Genomic DNA, 23,997 nt, shown 5'->3' with positions numbered 1-23,997 from the left:
AGTCTTCTTCGCTGCCTTACATTTACATTACATTACGTACATACGACCTACAATCATGTCGGCTAGTGTCCTTTCTCGACAAATTAAAAATCAATCGTTTATCGTTTTTTTTTGTTATTTTTTGTGCAAAATATATTTATATATATGTTGTGTTTTGTTTTTTTTGTTTGTTTGTTATACTAATTTGATTTGAAATTCAGTTGCGCTGCCACATTTGCATTCTAATTTTAAGTTTATTCTTTTGTCCTTCTATCCTTTTATCATTTTTTGCTTGCTTTTTAGTTTTTATTTTTTATCTTTTGCTTTTTGGATGGATGCAAATTATTAGTTTTGCTTTATACAACAATTACAAATGAATATAGGCAAATAGTTGTTGGTTTTTATTAGTGCTTAATACTTGATTGGTTTCGAGTCTTTTTGGGTTTTGTCCTTTGCCTTTGAAACTAAATCTTGCAAAAATAATAATAATAACTAGAATGAACCCTTTTGCCTTTGATTCGCATAAATAAATATATAACTTCTCATGTGTGTGAGTCGGTGTGTGTTTTAGGGTTTTTGGGTTTTACTTAAACTTAGTTTAAATTATGATTAATGTTTAAAAAATGTCTTGCTGCCTTACATTTCTTCTCGCCTCCCTCCCTATTATCATTTTTTGTTTTTTCTTTTTTTGGGAGCGTGTGCCGCCCTCTCAAAAAATACTCATATTAATTATCCTTTAGTTGTCCTGCACTCCCCGCACCATTTTCCATATTATCCTGCTTGGTTTTCTGTGGCTGTGAGTGATCTGATCTGAAGCTATAGGAAATCGGCATTCCTCGCAGCTTGAGTGGCGATCCCAGAAGGACCTCGCACCCAAGGAAGGAATACTTCTTCTGTCTGAAGTTTCTGCAATTCGAATTCGATTGAAACTCGTTAGGATCAAGTTTCAAAAGAAATTCAAATTGTGGGAAAAATACAAAATAAATCTTTGTAATGATTTTTGTAGTAAAAATTGCATTTTGTTACCAACTATTATCATGTTTTTTGTTATCTTGCGAAATTCTTTACGTTTTTCTAGTTTGCTCTTTTTAAAAAATGGTTTATTTGTACTTTTGGCAATGATCTTTTATTTTTAAACTTCCACTAACTTTTAATATGTTTTCGTTTTTGGTTTTTGCTTGCAAGAGAAACTCAAGCAAAAATTTCTTTAGCATTTGCTGTTGTTTATTAGTTTTTAGTAGTATTCGTTTTTGTTCTTGTTCTGTAGTATTTTTTTTTGTTTTAAAACTCATTTAACAGAAATTGTTTTTTTTTTTTGCTGGCTCTTAAAAAACTAAAGTTAATAGTTTATTTTTAAACTAGTTTAGAAACTTGTTGTTTTTGAGTGTTTTTTGTTTTCTGAGTGATGTTTGTTTCTGGGTGTGACTGTGTGTTAGTGTGTGTGGAATGGTGACAACTCTGGCCTGGCAGCGTCAACTGTACTTTTTTAAGGTTTCATCTTCAACTCCTTTTTGGGGGACATGTTTTTCTCCTCGTATGGCACACGAAATCAGATGCATTTACAAAAATAATTCTTCAGCCTCCAAGCTTGGAGGTTCTCCAGATTTGCTTTCTTAGCTTTCAGTGATTTTTCAGTCATACAACCTGGTATTGGGGTTCTAATCTCGATCGAACTTGAGGAAATACTTTTATTTTCAAAATAATCTTCTGAATGAATTCTTTTTCTTTGAAAAATTAGTTCAATTTAAATGAGTTTTTTTGATAAATTAATAAAGGAGTATTAGTGTTATTAAATATATCCCTAAATCTCTCAAATCCTTTCGAAATGAAAACTACCCACCGGGCTGATCAGGGTGTGTGGACTTAAGTTAAGAAGAATTCGACGTGGAATTCAACGATTACCAGTAATAGCCCCTTAGCCGGAGCAGATTCAGGTCGGCTGCTGCTGCGGCTGATGCTGCTGCTGCAGCTGCGGATGCGGATGCTGTTGCTGCGGGATAGGTGCTGCTCCGCCGGGCTGTCCAGGGGGAGCCTGAGGACCACTGCCAGGTGGCAGGGACTGGCCATTGCCAGCGTTGCTGTTGTTGTTCGTGGACGAGGTCGGACTGCTATTGCCCTCCGGATAGGTCCCCGTAACCACGCACGGATGCATGGGGAACAGGGTCGTCCACGACGTGGTCGTAAGTGTTGGTGCGTGGAGGGCAACCTTCTCGTTTTTTGACTGCTCACTGGATTGGGATTTCTTCGACTCTGCAGTGCTGTTGTTCTTCTTCTTTTTACTGCCGCTGGCTCCGTTTTTTAAAGCCTGACCGTTGGTCTCCTTCTTGACCACCGGCACTGGAGCATCGTCCATTAGAGCGTCCTCATCCAGCTCGTCCATATCCTCGCCAGCCGCCTTCTTGATCAGGCGCTCGCGCTCCTCTTTGGCTTTGTTGTCCAGGTCCGTGTTGATCTTCTTCACCCGCATCTTCTCCTCCCACTCGTCGATGCCGTGGCGGGATCGGTTGAGGTTCCGGTGCTGGTAGAAGATCAGGGTCATCCTTGTCGGATGGTGGCGATCAGGTCGCCTCACCGCCGTCGTGGCATGCATCTCGTGCTTAGCACACTCGATCAGCACACTGCCGTGATTGAGGGCGATAGCCACGCCTCCCATCTGGGGATCCTGGAAGGCCTCAATATTCTCATTGATCTCGGCCACCTCACCGATGGGTTCGATCTTGCTGGCATTGGTGCTGCCAGGGGATCCGGCTGGGACTGGGGTTGTGGCATTTGGCGGAGGACCTCCTGCTGCCACGGCGCCTGCTCCGGCACCTGCTCCTGCTTGGCCTCCTACTCCGGCAGTAGAGTCGTTTCCGGAGTTGGTCTCGCCCACGGGTGTGGTGGGTGCGACCACTGTTTCCACCGAACTCTGTCCATTGCTCAGGTCGGGCAGGATGGTCTGGGGCGGATCCTGTTGCTGCTGCTGCTGGTGGTGGAGAGGCGATGGTGCGGGAATCGTCGGCTTCTGCAGACCCGCGGCTCCCGGTACTGCACCATGGCTGGCTATCAGAGTGCCTGCTCCTGCTCCGGGGGTTGTGGAGCCTGAGCCATAGCCGGAGTTCGTCGTCGTTTGGTGGTGTCCGTAGACGTTCCAGTTGGGCGACGGAGGCGGCGGCGTGGGAGGTGGCGTCTGCTGTGGATACATGCCGTAGGGGGAGTACGCCTGGTGGTGGTACCCGTAATTGTAGTTCATGTTCTGGTACGCGTCGTAGGCCGAGTACGCGGAGTGGGGTGGCGGCGGCGGAGGCGGGTACATCTGATAGTTGTTTGGATACTGGGCCGTGTACTGGGCCGTGTAGTCGCTGGGCGGCGGCTTCGGCTTCACGAATCCCTCCTGCTGGTGCGGGTGCGAGTGCGGGTGATGCGGATGCGAGGCGGTCAGCGAGGGCGCCAGGTTGGCGGTCATCGGCTGCATGGCCGTCAGAGCGGTCAGCTTGCTCTCCGCCAGGTTGTGGTGGTGGTGATGGTGATTCACCAGCGTGGTGGAGTCTGGATTCTCTTCGTTCAACAGCCGGCTCTTCAAATCTACTCCGGGTGCTCCCGCCAAAGTAGGATGCTGCTGTGGCTGCCCCGTCTGCTGGTGCTGCTGCTGCTGAGGTTCCGGATTTCCTGGTGTGCCTCCCAGAGCTCCTGCGGAGGCCAGGCTCTGGTAGCTGGCAGATCCGTACCCGTTGCTGGTCTCTAGCTGCGTTGGTGTAACAGAGGGCGGCATGTTAGGTGCTCCCCCGGGTAGGGTGGTCCCTCCAACGCCCACACCTCCACCAACGCCGACTCCTGCTGCTCCTGGCAGCGCAGTGGCTGTCGGCACTCCTCCCAATTGCGTCTGGGCCGTTGGCGTGGTTGGCGTCAAGGGCGCGACTCCTGCTCCCACGCCGGCTCCTGGTCCGGCTCCACCCACCTGTGCCTGCGTCGCCATGCCCATGGGGGCGTGGGGCGTCGGCCAGTTGCCGTAGTAGTTCCTGGAATCTATGTAGGAGCCCGTCTGGTAGTCGTACGAGTACGGCGAGTCCAAAACGGTGCTCGAGATCTGATTCGACTGCAGCTGGGCGTCCGTGAAGGTGTCTATCATGGTGGCCATGTTCATCAGGCTCGAGTTGGAGCTCATCAGCTGGCCGGGCTGCTGGTTCGGATTGCCGTTCTGGGCGGGATTGCCTGGGGGGTTGCCTGCGCCATGGACCGGGGGCGTGCTAAAGGCACTGCCCGCCGGACTTGGGTTGTTCGTAACCGGAGTCTGGCATCGCGGCGAGGGAGTGGACGGTGGCGCTGATCCGGGTGTGGAAGCACTCGAGTTGTTCGACTGATTCGACTTTCCCTTCGCCTTGGATTTTCCATTGGCAGCCACAGTTCCAACTCCGCCGTTCTCCTTCTTGATGCTATGGACTCCCGCTCCCGGTCCTGCTCCAGCTCCCATCGCAGGTGGACTCGATTGATTACTCGCCGCTTGCGTCTGCGACTGGGCTCCATTGCTGGAGCTGCTCTGGCTGTTGGCATCCCCTGCGGCGTCCTGGTCGCCGTCCGGAGGCGCTGAATCGTCGCCATCCTTCCGCTTCTTGCCGTGCCTCCGGCAGGGTATCAGCGGCGTGGAACGAACGCGTACTTCGCAGGGAAATCTATAGAGGATTAGAGGGAGAAAACGTGGACGGATTAGTATCAGAGCCAGGTGTGGGATTGCCCCGGGGAGCCAGCTGCTCAAAACTCAACGGTACACTCACTTGTCCAGCATTTGCACCGCCCCGGTGCGGTGCTTGTCCCTCTGCCCCTCGACGCTCTCGAACTCGTCCGTGCCATCCATCGTGTAGAGCGGCAGGACGTGGAACTGCTCGTCGTCCGGCAGGCGGGTGTCACGGTTGCCGGGCTTGAGAAGGGCCACGTGTACCGTGCATCCGTCTTGCATGTTGTGCAGATCCCGGTGCGAGTGGGCGCAGAAATCCAGGCAGGCGGTAACGCCCGAGAAGGGCTTGCCCGGCTCCAGGCCCAGGCGGCAGTCGGAAGCCTCCTGCTCGTACTTGGTCTGGTTGTCGTAGGATCGCGGGCACACCTGCTTGAATACCGGCGCCAGCAGCGTGGCGATCAGGTTCATGTGGTCCTCGATGGCCGCCTCCTCGCTCTTCACCGACAGACGGAACTTGCGCACCGTCTTGGAGCGGGCGTACTTGCAGCCATTGTAGTACATGGACCAGGAGCAGCCGAAGCTGTAAGAAGCGCCAGAAGTCTCAGGATCAAGTCCTAAAATTGGAAAAAGTTTATATAAATATTTCAAAAAGAGGACTTCTTAGGAAACCCACCTTGACAGGCACAAGTGCGGTTCTCGTTGGTAGCACATCTTCGGGTGGTGGGCAGGCCGTACTTGTTCAGCTTGGGGATCAGATTCTTATAGGCGTTGTCCGCCTCCAGACGTGGCATTCCGTCCCAGGCCACCATGCACACCACAATATAAGCGGCAATGCATCTAGAGATGGAAAATATTAGTCAAGAACTTAAGCAGTTTTAAGAAAAGAAACCCACCTGTGTCCTGGTCGCTTCTTCACAACCACCAGAATCTTCTCCTCCATGTCCGCTCGCCGGATCACCCACTTGGCCACAGGACAACCCTGCGTGGTCTTGCCCTCCTTGCCCGTGTAGACGATCTTCTCGATGCGGAGCTGCCGACCCGTCAAATTGCATTGCTCCTCGAACTCTCGCCGGAGTTCCATTAGGGATGAAGCAGTGCCTTTAGGGATTACAAGTCTTTAGTTATAGTTCCTCGATAGATCATCAAAATACTCACCCAAATGCGTGTAGTAAGTGCCCGGTTCCGGGGGATTCTTGTCGGACTGGAAGCACTCGCACTCTGGTATCTCCGTCTTGTTGCCCTTTTCCAATCGATCCGTTGTGTCGAACATGGGATTAATCTTCTCGTGCTTCACCACAATCTCAGGGATCTCGTCCGGTTTTTGTTTGCCCTTCGCCTTGCCGGCGGCTCCTCCGACCGGCTTCAGGCCGTTTCCGTGGCTGTCGATGAGCTCGTCCTCGTCGAGCAGCTCCTCCTTCGGCTGGAGACCCAGACCGAGGCAGGTGCCGTCCTTGAGGTGCTCTGCCGTTGGTGGTCGGGTGCCGCCCTGTCGGCAGCAGGAGAATCCGTTGTTCAGGCCCTTGCTTTCGCCGGCACCGCCCAAATAGGTGTATCCTCCGCCGTGACCGAGCATTCCCATATCCTCCAGCTTGGGCTCCAGCATTCCGTGGTGTCCCAGGTGCGGAGGTGGCACTGGTGGCGGTGCGCCGTGCCCAATGGCGTAGCGGTGTGGCGGGATAGGATAGGCATGTGCCGGAATATCCTTCTCGTAGTTCGTGGGCAGGGGTATGATGCTGTTGGTGTCCGGCTTCCGGTCCAGCTCCAGCATACTCTGCCCGTGGCCGTGGAGCTGGTGGCTGGGCTGGTGGTTGCCCGGCCCCGTGACCTTCGCCCGGCTGCCATACGTGGAGTGCTGGTAGCCAGGAACGAAGTTCTGCTGGAAGTTCTGTTGGAAGCTGCTGGCTCCGGCTCCATAGTAGGCTGAGTTGTGATGGTATCCGGCGTAGTCCTGCTGCGAGTGGCCGTGGTGCTGCTGCACCGGCTGTCCCTGTCCGTCGTTCTGGCAGAAGTCCGCATACTGGATGAAGTTCTGGTAGTTTCGCTCGTAGCCCTCCATTTTGTTGGGCTGCGGCGGCCCCAGCAGGCCCGGCTCGGTCTTGATGTACTGACCGTGGTACTCCTGGCCGGGATGTACCGGCGGCGGATGCGGCGGGTAGTGGGTGCTGAGCGGGGGCTTTAAACCACCGCCTCCCGGATCCGTGGAGTTACGCGGATCCTCGGCCGCTGCCTCGGCTGCAGCCGCTGCTGCTGCTGCCGCCGCGCGACTGGCCTTGCTGCGACTCCGCGACTTCTTAGCGGGCTGAGCCACTGCGGGTGATGGTGGTACCACTGGAGTCTGCGGCTGAACCACTGGCGGGGCTGCTTGGGGCACCAACGGCGTGGGGTCGCCGTGGCTGATGGTCGTGTGCTGTCCTGGCTGGTGTTGTTGCAGCTGCAATTGCAGCTGCGCATCCGATCCCGGATAGCCGCCACCCACGACGCTCACTGGCGGCTTCTTAAAACTCTGCGTCGAGTGGTGTGGCTTCCAGATGTGATCTACGCCACCACCTCCGATCGGCTCGGCAGCAGCCGACGCCTGCTGCTGTTGTTGTTGCTGCTGCACCTGTTGCACTTGTTGCACCTGCTGCTGCGGCACTTGCTGTTGCTGCTGTTGTTGCTGCTGCTGTTGCTGCTGCATTGGGTGGGTGGGCGTGGCGCTGCTCGGTCCGTTGGCGCTCAGCGCCGTATCGGGCCGGAGATGGTGGCTATACGATAAAAAATGACCGGTCTGCTGCTGCTGTTGCTGCTGCTGCACCGGCGACTGTTGTTGCTGCAACTGTTGCTGCTGCAGATCAGGCGGCGGATCCTTGGGATCGCTCTTGCGCATGATCATGGACTTGATGCGAGTGTTGAGGTTTAGTCTCTCCCCCTGGGCGTATCCATCCCCTCCCAGCGGCTGTGGTTGCTGCTGTTGTTGCTGCCAGTTCCATTCCTGCATGGGTGGCGAGGCAAGGTGTTGTTGCTGCGGTGCCACATACGGTTGCAGGCCATTTCCCGTCGGTGACTGACTCACCAGCCGGGGCTGATGCTGCTGCTGCTGTTGCTGTTGCTGCTGCTGCAACATGGTGACGCGCGTCGGCGATTGGGGAATGGGAGGATGCATGGGCGATGAGGCGGGCTGGGCCACCACTGTGGCTGGCACGGCGGGGGCTGGGGTGGTGGTGCCTCCGCTGAGGGCCGAGGGTTGTTGTTGGGAGCTGTTGCTGCTGCTGTTGTTGTTGCTGCTGCTGTTACTGTTGCTACTGGTGTTGTTGTTGTTAGTGGCTGATGTTGAACCGCTGTAGTCGCCTGAATACCCGTTACAGTTGAGTGAGCGCGGCGGCACGCTGCTCACCCGCGGATATCCAGGCGTGTCGTTTCCCGACATCGTCTTGTTCAGATCCGCTCCCAGATGCTGCTGCTGTTGTTGCTGCTGCTGTTGCACCTGTTGCTGCTGCTGCGAAGGCGGCACTGGAGACGCCGTCACCTGTCCGGCATAGCTGGGCGCGAACCCGGCCACACTCTGCAGACCCACCTGGTTGATGGCCGAGGGGGCGCTGGACAGTTGCTGCCGCTGGAAGTCGTAGCTCTGGACCGGTGCTCCGTACGGGGATCGGCCGTAGTTCGGATCGAATCCTAGTCCCGTCTGGACGTAGCCGTTGGAGGGATACGCGTACGACTGGGTCTGGAAGTCCAGCGAGTTGAGCGATGTGATGGCCGGCGTGTTCTGTGGTATCTGCTGGATGAACTGGTTCTGCCAGCCCTGCGAGGGATCTGCCTGCCATGTGGGATAGAAGGCCATGGGTGCCTGAAAGGATATCAAAAAAGGGATAACGAAAATTAACACTCGGTCTAGACTTCCTTCAGTCCCTTATCCTTAATTACACACTGCGGTGAAAAGAGACTTGGTCCGAGAACATAAATAATGGTCCTAAGCTGCCTGAATCGGGCCTCATAAATCATATTTTGCGTGTCCTAATTAGGCTCAGTATAATTGGTGTAAGCCTCCCCCAAATGCCGGCAACTGAGTTACAACTTCCGCGGTGGAGGAAACAAAAAATCCTGCCTGTTAATTAACGCGCCTCAAATTATGCTACATTCTTGTTTTGTTGCGGTGGCTGAATAAACAGGAAAAGCCCCCCCCCCAAAAACAAAGCCAAAAAACAAACCCAGACTGCCAGTCGCAACCCGTTTTCCATTTGCATTTTTACGAGCGGCGGTTGAAAAAAAGTTATGAAAGTGAAAGTAGTGGGAGGTGGCAAGAGGCAACCAGGGGGAGGGGCAGGGATATTGCCACAATAAAATGCAAAAATTAAAACACAAACAATTTTTAATAGGCAAGTTCAACTGGCAGGCAGCTGCTGCTCTCTGGCTTCCTGTTTTTGTTCTTTTTTTTTTACCCAGCAGTTGTATCTGTATCTGTATATCTGTGTATCTGAAAAATTCATCTGAAATTTATCTGCACCTGGCTTGCTCGAGTTTGCATGGATGTGTGTTTGTATGTCCCTGGTTTTATTTTGAAAGCATTTAGCAATCATTGATAAAAATCGACCAAATCTTTATGAATGAATGGGGCAGAAATACAGTATGAATGTATGTACATATATTTTTGTATCTGACTCTTGTGTATGCACAGCTGCAGTTGATGGGGCCTGCGGGTGACGTGACGTATACGCAATATGTGGCCACACAGACGCACACATCCGAGCCGGATTTATGGGTTTTGTGTTGTGTTTTTGTGTGTATTTTGTATTTTGTATTTCGTAGTTTGCATTTTGCATTCTGTTCGGTTGCCTTGAAACGGAAAGCGAAATAAAATCAAAGTGATTGAACAGCGGAGGGTGGGTAGGGGCAAAAATCCGTCATCAAGGTCAATGGCTTTTAATTGGAAAATTGAAATCGAAACGCTATTGACACCAATCGATACGCTTTTATTGAGTTATTTCAGCAAAACTAGAATCTACCCTGCAGTACAAAATATTACGTATACGCAGTGTAGCCGCAACTTATAATGATTTTATTGTATTAATTGGAAATTATCAAATTTCAACCACTAATTGAAACCTTACCATGGGCTGTTGCGGTTGATCCTTCATGGTTTGAATTTGTGCGGTTATCTGATGCTGCTGCTGTGGCAGATGTTGCTGCTGCTGCTGCTGTGCGTGTTGTTGCTGCTGCAAAAGCGGCTGCTGCTGCTGCTGTTGCTGGAAGTGATGCTGCTGATGCTGCTGTGGCTGCTGGTACTGCTGCTGCTGTTGTTGTTGTTGCTGCGACAAGAGCTGCTGCTGCGACAGTAGTTGCTGATGCTGCTGATATTGCTGCTGCTGCTGCTGATGTTGCAGGTTGCCCCCGGCGGCGGCAACTGTTGCTGTGGTATTTGGCGATTGCTGCGGCAACAGTGTTGCTGCCGGTGCTGGACTTAGACGAGGCGATGTTGCTGATGCAGCGGCTGCATTCAGTTTGTTTGCTTTGGTGGAGTTTTTGCGGGCGCGTGACTGCTGGAAATAAGCCATAAAAAAAAGAAGGCTAAGAGTTAGTTACGGCTATTGACAAAACAAACTGCAAACTGCTGATAAAGTTGATAATCTGCATAAATTGTGTGAGCGGGATGCGCTCTAATTTATATGCAATTCCCCAGCAACTATTCCTAATTGCTTGGCTTAAAATATTTATTTTTTAATTAAGAAAATTTGCTGGTGGCACAAATATTTTAATTGCCTTCCCCCCTCGACTGCCCTCGCAAATCGCATAAATTATGCCACTGCCGGCTTCGCTCACATAATTTCAACTTGTTTTCTGTTTTCAGTTTTCAGTCTGCACGCCGGCAACATGTAAAATTTATGTTGCCCACGATTTATGCGCAATTTATTTGTGCAGCCAAATACAAAAAACAAAAACAAAAACTACAAAAACCGAGAAGGAGGAGGAAAAATTGTTGTTGCAACAAATTCATTGGAGCAACAGCTGCGGTTGTCGTTGCGGCTGCTTGCTCTGAAATATGTTGCACTCGCCATTAAAGGCTTTCAAAATTTATGTTCGTAAAAGAGTCTCTTATTTTTTGTATTTCTTCTGGCCAAAAGGGAAGACCCGTACGCTCTAATGGAAAATGTAAAAATAGTTTTCCTCTCTGCCCTGGGCAGGTCAATCGATAATGTCAGGTCAGATATTTTTGCATAATGCCACAAAAAGTTGTGCCTTGTATGCAAAAACATCGAAGGCATGGAAGCCTTTGAAAAATCCTGAAAAATGAGGTTGCCTTGAAACTAAAATAAATTTCTTTTGATTGGATTTTGAAAAGGAGAATTGCTTCTATCAGTGGCTTTTAAAGCAATAAACAATTCGTTTACGAAACAATTAAAATGCTGGCAAGGCAAATACACATTTTTATTGTCCAGTTTTGACGAGAAAAGAGAAGATTTAAATAAACATTGTGTTTGTCCTGAAATTCTTGCCATAAATCAACAATTTCTTGGGTAGGAAATGCAAACAAATATTTGTGGAAATATTTCTGAAAATATTTCTGCTAATTGCAAAAGGCACAAATCAAAAATGGTCCAAACGGGCTTAGAGTTCTGGCCAGACAATAAACACAAATTTGCATACAGAGTCGAGAGCAAATCGTTTGTGCAAATTGGCTGCAATAAAGTGATTTATATATTTTACACCAATGTGTGTGCCTGTGAAATAATATTTGCCACCTTAGGAACTGGAATCTATACTATATGTGTGTGTGTAGATATGTGGGGATGTGTCGCCTTGCCAGCATAATGCTATGCAAATAAAATCCAACAATGCGAACTGGCAAATTCGAATTTCTCCCACCTTATCTCTGGAATACCAGGTGGCAACAAAGCAGCCAAATAACTTGAACAAACATTCAGTAAGAGAGGTGGGGGTGTTGCTGCCACTGCCACAACCACTGCTGCTGTTGCTGCTACTGCTGCCTTTGCTGCCTTTTTCCTCTTTGCTTTCTAAAAATATTTGCATTGCAAACACACTGACTGAGAGGAGGTCTGAAACGCAGGTGCAAAATTAAAATAAATTTGCACGCAATTTCCAATTGAAAATTGCCAATTATTTTTGCTTACATTTGCTTTTTTTCTCTCTCATTTTTTTTTTTTGGCAAACAATCGCAAATGTAAATATACCCCAAAAATATGTATATATTTGCATCCAAGAAGTATTAATTAAAGTTTCGCAAACATTGGCCAACACATTTGCTTAGACATCGACAAACAAACAAACAAGACAAGAGACAAATACACAAACAAACAGAAAAAAAAAACAAATGAAAAATCGTAAAGAAAGCAAATAAAAATTATTTCAAAGCTCGAGGACCCGACTCCGAGACCGAGCAAATGTTTTTCTAGTTTCTGCGCTGTGTTTAATGCATTTTCCCACTATTTACCCAGTTCATAAAAGTTAATTAAATTTTTATGATCGTTCACTATTTGTTTCTTGGTAAAATAAATAAAAACGCCCAAGGAAAAAAAAGATGGCAGATAAACCTGAGTTCTGCGCTGCGCTGCGTGTGTGTGTGTGTATCTGTGAGATAGTAAGAGATTAGTGAACTGCAGTTGAAAGAAAAACACAAACAACATCAGCGGGTAATGGCCCTGAGCATTCTGCGCCGCCCTCTCCTCGCCACCATTTCTCCCAGTGTTGGAAAAGAAAATTGCGCGCAAAGTAAACAGCAATTAGTTGTGTCTCTGTGTGCGTTTATCTAGCCATGTGTGCGTTACATCGCCTTGATAAGCAGCAGAAGTGAAATAAGGTTACGCAAAGGTAGGTAGAGGAGAAAAATCTTCAACTTCATATATAAGGATTAATAATACGAACTCGTAATGCCATAAATATTTATTAAGCCATATACTTTTTATTGATCTAGTTTTAGAGGTCTAAAAAAAATATATATGCTAATTGCCCCATAGACCTCTATTGTTGCCAGGCATAACTAACATGTGTATGTATACCCGTCCCACTTTCACGCTGATAAGAGCCATATAACACCTCCCCTATCTACTCGGTCGCCCTCTCTCTTTCTTTGTTTTTATAGTGTGCTCATAAATTACACACATAACAAAGTATACAATATAAATTATTTACATGTCCCCAAAGTCAAAGTCTGCTGATAACGCGGGACGTACAGGGGAACGAAGAAAAAACAAATCAACAAAACAATAACAACAACAAAAACAGCCAAGGAAAAGACAACAAAGGTATAAAAAAAAAACAAATGCAGCGGTTAAATTGTAAATAAATCAAATATTAGTTATCGTTTATTTCTTTACTCCAGTCGCGGTCCTATTTGTTTAAAATGTTATCAGCATTCTATTTATCTATTGTCGTGTCGGTTTTAAATTGGAAAACCTGGGGGAAAGATTGATTGGAATTCTGGGCTTAATTTTAAGAAGCTTTTTTCGAGAAATAATGGATAGCAATTAAACGAAATCGTTATGGAGCACATTGTGCTTATGCGGCAGAATATTTCATTTTGTACAAGCCATTTTGCTTTAATGGCAAATGCAATTTCTATGATTGCATCCCAGACATCCTTTCGCTTGCATTTCCCGTTGGTCCTCGTTGCCGTTAGCCCTCTCCCCAAGTTCTTCCAGGCGAAAGCTCCTAATGTTCCTATTCTTATGGTCGGTCTTTAGCTCGGTCCTGCTCGCTCGCATATCGCTACCCGCTTGAAACACCTTTGGGCTGCTCAAATATTTAACTTGTATTTCGTATTCATGCTAATTTTGCATTTTCCACAATTTTACCACCACTCGTCCTGGTCGCCCCCAGCTCGTAGAATGCTTTTCCTTTATTTCCCAGTCCCTCGACCATATCCTGCTTTATTCCATTCCATTATCCTGCAGCAGTTTGCGAAGGCTACTGGTGTAGTGAAAGAAATTTGGGATGATTATGATTAAGACTTAGAGTTTTCAAGACTCTTAATTGTTAATTTAGTATTTAATATTTAATTATTACATATTCAAAAGAAAGTTATTTTTATGCCACTAGTTTGATATGTAATTTTCTTACAGTGTCCTTGTGGCTCTTGAATTCCTTGCCACTGTCTGGACTATCTCCTCTCACAAAAACACTCACACTCACATTCACCCAAACACCCCCCTCACAAATAACGGCAGCTGCATGTGAGCCTGCATTTGTATGCGAACGTCTGTAATTGTACGTGTCGAGTGTGCGCCGTTGAGCAGGCTACACTTTTTTTCTCTCTTTTTCTGCCTTGTTAGCATGTGTCGAGAGGGCGCGGGCGTGTGTGTCTGCCTCCCCCTACCATGCTGTGTGCGTGTGTGAGTGTGTTTTATTCAATTTAGCTTTCAATTAGGCTGCAATTGTTCGTCCGTTGCTCGGCCAGTTGCATTCTTAAACAGTCTAACTAAAATCCCAATAATCCAAGCCTGACATTTGCCCCCAAGAAATTCCCGGACTAATTCAATTTACGCCTCCTGCGACCGTCGCTTGAATTATTAAATTGTCCGTCCCGTCCGACTGTATTCGATTGGATTGGATGGCTTTTCATCAAGCTTTCATCATCATTGATTGTGTTGTTCATCCAGAGGTTCATCCACTTCCTCTCTCACATCATTATTTTGATTGAATATTTGCGATAAATTAAATTGCAAAAGGGCGGAGGCAATGGATTATAATGCATTTCTGGCGGCTGGTAATCAATAGAGCAAATATTGGCAAATCATACACGAAAAAGGAGCAGTAGACTTTACATTCCCCAATCCATACGTACATTCATTTATTATTAAAAAGAATTATTATGGAACTCTTTTCAAAAAGTGCCATTAATTCTTTTGGAATTCAATGATAGACCACAGAGTCACTTTGGAAAGGGATAGAAATGCTTATATTGTATAATGCATTTCGCTTCGTGCCACCCCCGCTTTTATTTTTTATTTATTTTTTTCCTGAAAAGCAGTTGAAAACTTGTTTGAGATGCTTCGCCCCCTCTCGCTTGCTCCATCCCTGTATCTGTCCCTGTCTGGTGTGTTCATTTTTTGTTCATTCTGCAGCGTCAGCTTCGTGCTGCCTTGTTTTTGTTTTAATTATTGCCAGGCATGCCATTAATTTTGGCATGTCGAGTCGTTAACGAATTCCTTGGCAATTCTTTTTTTCCCCCTCTTTTCTTTGGGGCTTTTTTTCTCTCTTTCTTTTATTTTTGTCTTTTTTTTTGGCACGCCATGGCATGCCTCATATTGTAGTATGTTCTTCGCTCTATTGTTCTGCTTTTTGGCTTTAATTTTATGTTTTTTTGTTTATTAAGTTCTTTAATCTGTTTTTAAGCCGGCGATGCTAATTGTTGCATACATACATATTTCAAAAATATTTCCTGTCATCTCGCAAATAAATAATTACTTATGCATGTTCACCTCTCGGAATGCATTTTCTGTTTCCAGTTCGAGAGTCGAGAGTCCTCGGCAACTTTGGCATCGTCGTGACAAAAGTTAATTACAAAGTTTGCAGCGCGGAAACTGCCAAATGAACACGAACAAAGCGGAGCCCCCAAAACGGGGATACTAGTGGCATGCAACATCCATACACTGAGGGGAATGTCAAGACGAAGGATACCATAATAGGATAATTATACCTATATATCCTTTTTTATGATGATGTATCATCTTAAGAAAGCTTTAAGCAAATATAAATTATTTATATCGTTTATTGTATTTTTCTTTCTCTGTAGGAGGGTCTGAGAATATCCAACATACTCAACGTCACAGGCAGTTTGGCATTGTAGATACTTGCCACATAGTACACCTCGCCGGGAATTGGCACACACACAGACACGAATGGAGGCCAAAAACAAGTGACTGGATCGCATTCGACAATAGAAAGTTAGCTGAGCTCGTTGAAAATCGGTTTGGCGGCAGGCATGGAAAATGGAAAATGGGAAATTGGAATGGGAGTGGGAATGGGGACTCTACTTGTTGGATTTTCAGGAAAGATTGTCAGAATCCGACAGCCGAAAGCGATCATTGCTTTTAACTGTTGACACTAGTGTGAGAAATTTGTGTAAGAAATATAATTCTGAACCCAAAAACGATCTTCAAAAAAACAAAATATAAGAAAAGAACATGATCTGTATGTCCTTTAGGCCTGGTTGTTGGCTTAATTACTTGGCTTACAAAGTAGCCAGAAATATTCCAAAGAGGCGTTGCTTTCATTTGGCAGCTGCTGCAAAGTATAAACAATTATGTTAAAATGCAATATTTACGGCCTCGTCGACTGTTATGCTAATCACGTTGTTTATGTTGCTCTTCAGAAGAGAGAGTGTGTGTTGGTGTGTGTGTACTTGTGCCTGGCTGTGAGTGTGTGTGCGTGTGCATTGTCGATTGTATTTGCATACAAATTGCAATGTAGATGAAGAAGCAGAAGCAGCAGCAACACCAGCAACTGCAGACTCGCATAATTACAAGCAGAAGGAGAAGATTTTTGCAGGCCGCATAATATGAAAACATTTCTCGTTTGCATTAATATTGCCTTTTATTCACAAACACATAATTTTGTGGCACAAAGTACATACTTATATACACTCTGTTTTCGCAATTCATTTCATGATAAGCCATTTTAATTGGGTATTGTCTGTTGCGATAAGTAAGCAAAGCAAATTGCCTGGATTCGTGTGATTGGAAAAGTAAATTGTTGGCTTTTTTTTTGTTGAATATACAGCCTTGGCAGGCTGGTCGTTTATTTATCCTTTTTAGCTGCACGCGATGATTTAATGCCTTGTGCCACTTAATTTCCAGGCTGGCCATATTTAAATTATTATTATAACAACAGGCAGTAACAGCACCAGGCAGTAGAGCAGCAACAAGGCAAAAAAAAAGATAATTAAAAACTTGTCTTCAATTGCCATAAATTCACGTCAAAGAATCTCGTTTCGTAAAGTTGCCAAATACAATTTCAGCCTTTTTTCCGTTTAGTTATTATTATTTTTACAACAATCTCTTGGCCAGGTTAGGCCAGGCCGGCAAAGGCCTGAAAATTGAAGTCATTATTATAATACTAGTTTCTGTTATATTTTTTTTTCTATTTACTCTGTTAGTTGCATAAACTAGTTTTGCGGCTTGGCCGCGATTTGGCCAAGTGGAAATGTAAGTATTTGCAACAGTTTTCCTCCCCACTTGGCTTATTAGATCAACTTGGCTAATTGCCTGGAATACGAGTATATGTGTGCCGTCAGTGTGAGTCATGAATGGGGAAGCTTTTACTCATGAATACTTTTGTAATTTTTATTTTTTAAACGGAAATACCAAACTGGCAACTCAATTTACTCCTCTCTATGGAAACGGCTTTTAGTGGCGAATAAATTTTAATTTTAATTTCGACACCATGAATAATTTTTATCTGATTTGTGAGTGGGTGTGTCTATTTTTTCGGGGAATAGCATTTATCGTATATTTTGATGAGCTTTTAGTCATTTAAAATGAGTAAATTGTTTTGCAAATCATGTGGTGGTCCTCCATTTACATATTTTAATCAATTAAATTTTGGTTCATGTATGAGATTTGTTAGCCAACTTGCTTATAAGCCCCAATTAAAATTGTTTATAAGCCATAAGTACTATAAAATTCAGCTCATAAATCCGTTTATTTTTTTTATTATAATCTGCTCTGTGGGATTATCTCATTATCTGGATTGATGGGATTATTTTCTTCAATCTTGTTTATTTATTCTCAGCATTTCCTTATTCGTTTAGCGTTCCAGCAACAAACCTGGCTATAATAAACCGCTCTCACACGAATTTCGTTCAATTTGTCTTCATTTATTTTGCATTTTTGCATTTATTTTTACTTCCCCCTGCCCTGCTCGGCTCGATTATTGATTTACATTTGCTTTTTCCCCACTCAACATTCATTTTGCACACCTGTGCGCTGCTGAGCCACGCCCCCCGCCACCTGCCACCCACGTGCCACCCTTCCACACCCCCTCGCTCGGTTGCCAGGCTGAGAACAAAATAAACAACGAAATCAAAAATATATTTTTTGTATTTTTTGCCTGGCAACGAGGGGCGAGCACCCATACAAATAATACAAAAAAAAAGCTCAATTAATTTGTGCAAAAAATAAAAAACAAAACAAAAAATGACCAAAAAAATGGGGGAAAAAAACTGAACAGATAAATATGAAAAAAAAAAGAGCAAAAAGCGGCACGTGATTCGGCGTATCAATAGTCGAGGGGCGATCTACCTGCCTCCCTCCCTCCCTGCCACATACTGGCCTTTGGCTAAACAAATAAGAATATAAAAAAATTTAAAAAAAATACTACTACACAGCAAAAAAAATTCAACAACTCTTTTCAAGTGTTGATGAATGAGCTCTGGTTGTAGATGTTGTTGCTGCTGTCCCTGCTGATGTGTTGTCGTTGTCAAGTGCACAACAAAAATAACAAAAACACGTAAAAAATGGCAAAAAAAAACAACAAAAAATAAAAAACAGACAACGAGCAACTACAAGCAAATGACTCAATTTACAATTGTAAAAAAAAGCTAAAAAAAATAAAAGTACGCGTCGCGTTGCCAACATTGTTGTTGCTGTTGGTCGTGTTGCTGCTGTAACTTTACTGGCAACAAAATGTCAGCGGCAACAACGACGTCACAACACACATTTTTTGCATTTTTTTTGCTCATTTTTGATGTGAATGTTAAATTTGTGTGCTTGTGTGTTTTAGTTTTTTGTTTAGCTTTTCTGCCTTTTGCTCCACTGTATGTATGTGTGCTTTGCGTTTATTGAACTCCCGTCGCGGCATGAGGTTAATTGACCTCGTGCTTAATGCAAAAATAAATATAATTTTTTTTTACAGAAAACGAAACGAAGGGTCGTGTAGTTTCTGTAGTAAGAAGTCAAAATACAAAATATACAGAAAATTCAGTCAAAAAGAAGGTAAAGAGCAAAGCAAACAAGTCGAAATGAAAACACGTTTAAAGTGTTTAACATACAAACTGATATGCGTAAGTATGTATGTGAATAGTAACCCCCAATAATACAGGGTACTCCCAGGGTCCATCAGACTACAAAGCCATCAAAGTCATATTTCTGCCAAGTCAAGATTCTTAACATTTAATATGCATATCACACTCCTCCCACACACACAGAAAACCAATCAATGATTATAAAAATTTATTGAACAATTTCATTAACTCCATGTCTATGCAAACGACTTGAGAAATGACAGCGAAATCCATAATCTCCATCCAATAATCCACCTGCCGCACCCAAAAATCATTCTTTATAAAAAGAAAGACAAAAAATATTATTTTAGAACTCTCAAGTACTGATTTTGGCCAAAAACAAAAGTATTGCCTACTTTTGGTTCATTGAACTGCTGCAGAAATTTAGAAACTCGGAGAATATAATTGAATATTTATGAATAATTTGAATCCGAAATTTATGATCTCATAAATAGGGGTTTATTGGGGTTTCTGGGGAATCTGCTGTGATATCATCAGGTCCGATTCGATTCAATTAATGTTGACTTAACACAATAAATCTAAATCATATTTGGGGTTTTGTTTCTCATCTTTAAAATGCCACCTGACATGCATAATTAATTTCCTAAGGTTAATGCCTTAAAAAAATATCATATTTCGCAAAAAACAGGCTCTCTCTTTATAAAAAGTGAGTGAAAAATGCAAAATAGCTTTTAATTATGAATAATTATTTGGGTTGCCCGCCAGCTTCAAGTCTAATTAAACACAATTAAAATGGTTCTTTCTTGTTCTTGGCCAAAAATGCAAATGAGGAAGAGGAGTAGATGGCTAAAAGGCCGGGTTCACTGACCCCCAAAATAAGTGAACTTTTGTTAAGTGCTCTTCGGGGCCAAGTTGAGAGGCATATCATCTGGAGATCTGTGAAGAGCTCCGATCATCTATTTAAATTGAAGTCGAAGCCCCCCTAAATCCTCTATAAGTCTCTAAGAGTTTTCTATCCACTTTGGGGGATTACATTAAGACCCAGTTCTGATCCCCCGGATTTAGACAGCCTTTAAGCCATGCTGCTTCTCATTTCGTGGCTTATCCCACGTCATTAAGTTACTTAATCACTGTATTTAATTTCCTTACGGCTCGGCTCATTATCTTGCCAAGTGAGTGGAGTGCGAGGGCTGGGGGAACTCGATTCCGGCCATGTGAGTTGGAGCGTATTAAGAGATACCCATGAATCACTCATACCTCCGATTCGGCCAGCTGGTTTTGGCCTTTTCCTTCCACCTCTCTCTCTCTGTCTGTCTTAGCCAGTTCGGCTCTGCTCAGCTCTTTACTTTATTTATTTTGCGGAAATGTTTTCTTTTCCTCCACCGTTTACACCAGAAACTCGTTTCGCTAATTGGCCCCAAAAACAAAGAGCACGATGGATGCAGAAAAAAATGCGAAATAAATTGGCGACAGACATTAAGTGACTTGTCTTGTTAGCCCGATTCCTTACCAACCATCGATTTGGGTTAAGCGCACCAGGCGAATGTCCAGAACTTACCTGCAAAAGAAAGCGAAAAAGGTGTTAATTAGTAAGAGTTGTAAGGTTTGTGGGCTAAGTGAAATTAATTAAAAAAATGCTTATTAAAATTTAATGTTTGATTTAGATGGCTATTATAACGGTGGCCTCGATTTTAAGGTGGTTTTTGAGATAAGTAGGAGAATAAGTTTAAAACCACCTCGATTTTAAGGTGGTTTTTGAGATAAGTAGGAGAATAAGTAGTAGAAAAGGTATTTTAAGAGAGAGGAATATTACTATTTTTGGAATATATACATACATACTTTTAAACAATAGTTTTCGTAAATACTTATTATATTTGGCCTCATTTTTAAGGTTTTCTTTTTTTGTTAGAAGTGTAGAATAGTCCTATTAGTTCTATACAATCACTACTTAGTAGTAGAAATACTAACCAAACTATTGATGTTCTAAGGAAGAAATTGGTAAGATATATTTGGGAGTTTAATGTATACTCTCCTTATAATACACACCAATTATACAACAAAACTATCTTTAATTTAAGCTAGGATTTATAAGTCTTTCCCTCTCCTAATCACAATGATTAAAGCTAGAAGCGCTGGTAGAAATTAGACTATTCGTGTGGATATATCCTCAGGTTATAAAGTATACCCCCCTTAATTACAGCAATTGATTGCAATTTATAGAAAAATACTCTTCGTATTCGAAGGCCAGATTCAGATCGAAACCGAACGGAATAAAATGGAATAAACGGACAAAGGAGCAACCTGGGGTTAGTGGTTATCCTTGAAATAGTACAATGCCTGCTGTACCCCTCGGAGGCTGCGACGTTGGCAGAGGGCTCTGCTGCCAAGGTAAACACTGCCACGCTCAGGTGAGGCAGTGCGAGGGAGAGGGCAAGATGGTGAGTGAGCAAGATGGCCTACCGAGAGGGCCAACAAGGAGGGGGGAGGCCAGCGCATAAACAGGCTCTGGAACATTAAAAAAATGGGAAGAAGACAAACTGCTTTCAGATTGAGAATCAGATTCTTTCTTCTTCTCCTTTGGTTTCTTTTTTCTTTTATATATATTTTTTTTTTGCCTTGACTGTTTGCTCTTTGTTCGTTGGAAAAAAAATAAAAAAAACAACAACAAGAGAGAGCAACAACAACAAAACTCGATTAACTCGACATTAATTTTAATTCGACATTTGCTTCTTCCCTTACTTTACTTTTTTATTGTTTGTCTTAATTTTCTGTTTGTTTTCCTTTCTTTTTTTTTAAAGTCCATTTATACGGAATTTCTTTCTGATTTTTTCCCCCGCCCAGCCCCCTTTGAGGCAATTAAATGCAGAGTTTGGTTTTAATTTCAAAATTTTTTGTTGTGTGTTGGCCAAAATGCAAAGTGTTTTCTTATTAAACGAGTTCTATTTCCGTTTTTGGCTTTAACGAGCCGTCCATAAATCATGGCCTTTCAAATAAATGTCAGTGTCTGTGAGTGTGAGTGTGTGTGTTGGCTGGAGAAGTGGCCATCAATGGAGTCATAAAGGCATTTTTAAAAGCAATTCATATTTATATTAACGACTTCCCTTTTTGAAGCCTTAAAGGAAATGCCCATTCTAATAAAAATCAATTGAGGAAAGTTACGAGCAAACTATGATTAATACTGAAGACATCAAAATAACAAAAAAAATAAATAAAAATTGCCTTCATCAGAGGGAGAATCCCCGAATACACCTGCGCTTCAGTTCGTAGAAATTTTCCCCCCCATTTGGCGATATCTTTAGTCATATTTTATGGTTTCTCCTTGAAACGCTAACCATATCATACATCATATTACTAAACAGAGTGCTCTTATCAGGGCCTAGAGTTGCCTTCAAGCCAATTGTTTTATGGCACCTTTTTCCTTATCACTATCAAAATAGTAAGAAAAGGTTTTTAGGAGTTTTTGTTTTTTTTTTTTGGGAAAAATCTAGGCCAATTAATGGTTCACTCAATTAGTCGTTCAATGTCGATCTGAAAAGACATTTAATTAATTCCTCGCTGACTCAGCTCAGCGGAAGTTGCCAATTACATTGACAATGTCAGTATAAAATTTCCTATCGAGACATTTAATTAGATTTACTTTTATGTCCGACAGGGCTTAAGAGTAAGGGCTCCCTTGGGAGGGCGCACAGATATTCGAATTTCGAATACATGGGAATACAGCCTCGAGGGCCATAAATAACGATAATGCCTATAATTGCCAACAATTCATTATTATGGTAAGATAATTTGATATAAATGGAGTCTACGTGACCCCGACACAGCCTCGATTTCAGTCAAGAGCCATGTCTTCTAGCCAAGAGCCGGCACTCCAGTCATGTTCGAATAAGAAATACATGTACTTTATTTTATTTTTTTTGTAACCTCGGAATGCACAAAAAGTTAACAGCAAAACGAAGAGTCTCTCAAGGTGTTGGTAGGGTTCTGGACCCTGCATCTTGGCCTGGCTCATGGACAGTTTTATGGCCACCATTCGCTGCGGCCGATGAGCGAATCAATTATCCTTGGATCGTTTAACTGCAGTTTTTTGCTTGCAGCCTCTAGAGACTAATGGGAGTGTTTTTTAAAAGCCACTCCCTTTGCCTTGATTACCATTTTAAAGTCTCTAAAAGTTTATCTTATTGATTTTAGGATATTTTTCTTAATAATTCACTCCATTTCCCGGTTAATGACAGTTCCTGTCTGAAAGCCAATCATGTTATGACTTTTAATTTTTCAGTCAATCAAAAAGGTTTTCACTCGTTTTACTTTTCTTTCTTTATTATCTTTATAGTTTTCTTTATTATTTTTCTTTATTTAATCAAAAGGAATGCAAATGAAGAAACTATAAAGTTGAAAGTTTATTTGCACTGCCATTGCAATTTTGTGATTGTCACTTGAATTTGTTGTTTTGTTTGTCTTTTTGTTGTCTGGCATTATTTTTATTTTTTTTGGCATTAAATGAAAATTTATTTTGCTCGTCGGGTATGCGAAAATTGTTGCTCATGTGGAAACTATTTTGGCCAAAAACCAAGACAAGAGAAGCAACAACAAAAAAAAAGAGAGAAAATGTAGGAAATGGTTGATTTAGATGTTTCTGCAGCCGAAGGAAATGTGTCAATTAAATTTGAAGTCTGACAGCAGTTGGATATTGACTACAAAGTATCTTTCGGATGTATCTGTGGCACTCAATCTTACTGCCTGAAAGTCCCTGGCAGTCTCGCACTCTGACAGTCTCTTTTTTTGTGGCATCTCCTCTGGCAAATTGTACGTCTTCAATTTGTTGGCAATATTTGTGGAAAATAAAATTAAACTGCAGTTTAAACAAAGCAAAAATTAAAAGCAAATATTGCCAACAAAATGGAAAGGCTAAGAGAGAGAGGCGGGCGGGGCTACGACACATTTACATATGCAAACATGACATAAAATGTGAGGGGGCTGTGGGGGCGACTGCCACGCCCCCAGCTGCCTTGAGTCTTGTGCCCCCATGCTGACTGGCTTTTCTTGGGCTCTCGCCTTGGCCGCTCTGCAGGAATTTTAATAAACGAATGTCAATATTTGGCCAACATAAAGCAGAAAATACAACGAGACTCTGGCCCTCTCCGAGTCTCGGACTGGAATCCGGACAATTGTAGATGTGGACCAAGAGGCTGGGGGAGTGGCTCTGAAATTCCTAAAGTCAGAATTTGTGAGTCTCCTGATGTTTGCTTAAATTTTTGTATATTTTTCGGGCTCTTCGATTTGGGAAATTCAATTAATCTGCAATTGAAATGCAATTGCCTGAACAGGTGTTGGAATCGATAAGTCGGATTTTTAGATCCCATTGGGGTTCAAGGAATTTTTGGTAGACAAGACAATGTTTCAATGAATTCTTATT

General features: G+C 43.8%; 1 protein-coding gene across 6 annotated transcripts in view; it reads right to left on the bottom strand.

Annotated features, from left to right (window-relative positions):
- Positions 1-1,245: 1,245 nt before the first annotated feature.
- The window catches only part of Tet (Ten-Eleven Translocation (TET) family protein), an 83,199-nt gene continuing 60,447 nt past the window's right edge, over positions 1,246-23,997 (bottom strand). For 2 of the 6 annotated variants that reach the window (XM_070280236.1, XM_070280237.1), the window contains 7 exons: positions 20,095-20,142; positions 9,718-10,146; positions 5,786-8,456; positions 5,524-5,728; positions 5,304-5,467; positions 4,731-5,244; positions 1,246-4,628 (listed from right to left, as the gene is read on the bottom strand). In XM_070280236.1, coding sequence (XP_070136337.1) covers positions 1,910-4,628; positions 4,731-5,244; positions 5,304-5,467; positions 5,524-5,728; positions 5,786-8,456; positions 9,718-10,146; positions 20,095-20,142 — 6,750 coding nt within the window. In that variant the 3' untranslated portion in view covers positions 1,246-1,909. The remainder of the gene's footprint in view (positions 4,629-4,730; positions 5,245-5,303; positions 5,468-5,523; positions 5,729-5,785; positions 8,457-9,717; positions 10,147-20,094; positions 20,143-23,997) is intronic. The other 4 variants (XM_017240764.3, XM_017240766.3, XM_017240765.3 and 1 more) reach the window with 2 other exon arrangements.

The sequence above is a fragment of the Drosophila bipectinata genome, chromosome 3L, assembly GCF_030179905.1.
Source record: "Drosophila bipectinata strain 14024-0381.07 chromosome 3L, DbipHiC1v2, whole genome shotgun sequence".
Classification (NCBI taxonomy): domain Eukaryota; kingdom Metazoa; phylum Arthropoda; class Insecta; order Diptera; family Drosophilidae; genus Drosophila; species Drosophila bipectinata.
Note: the sequence above shows the minus strand (reverse complement) of the source record. Positions and strands in the feature narration are given on the sequence as shown.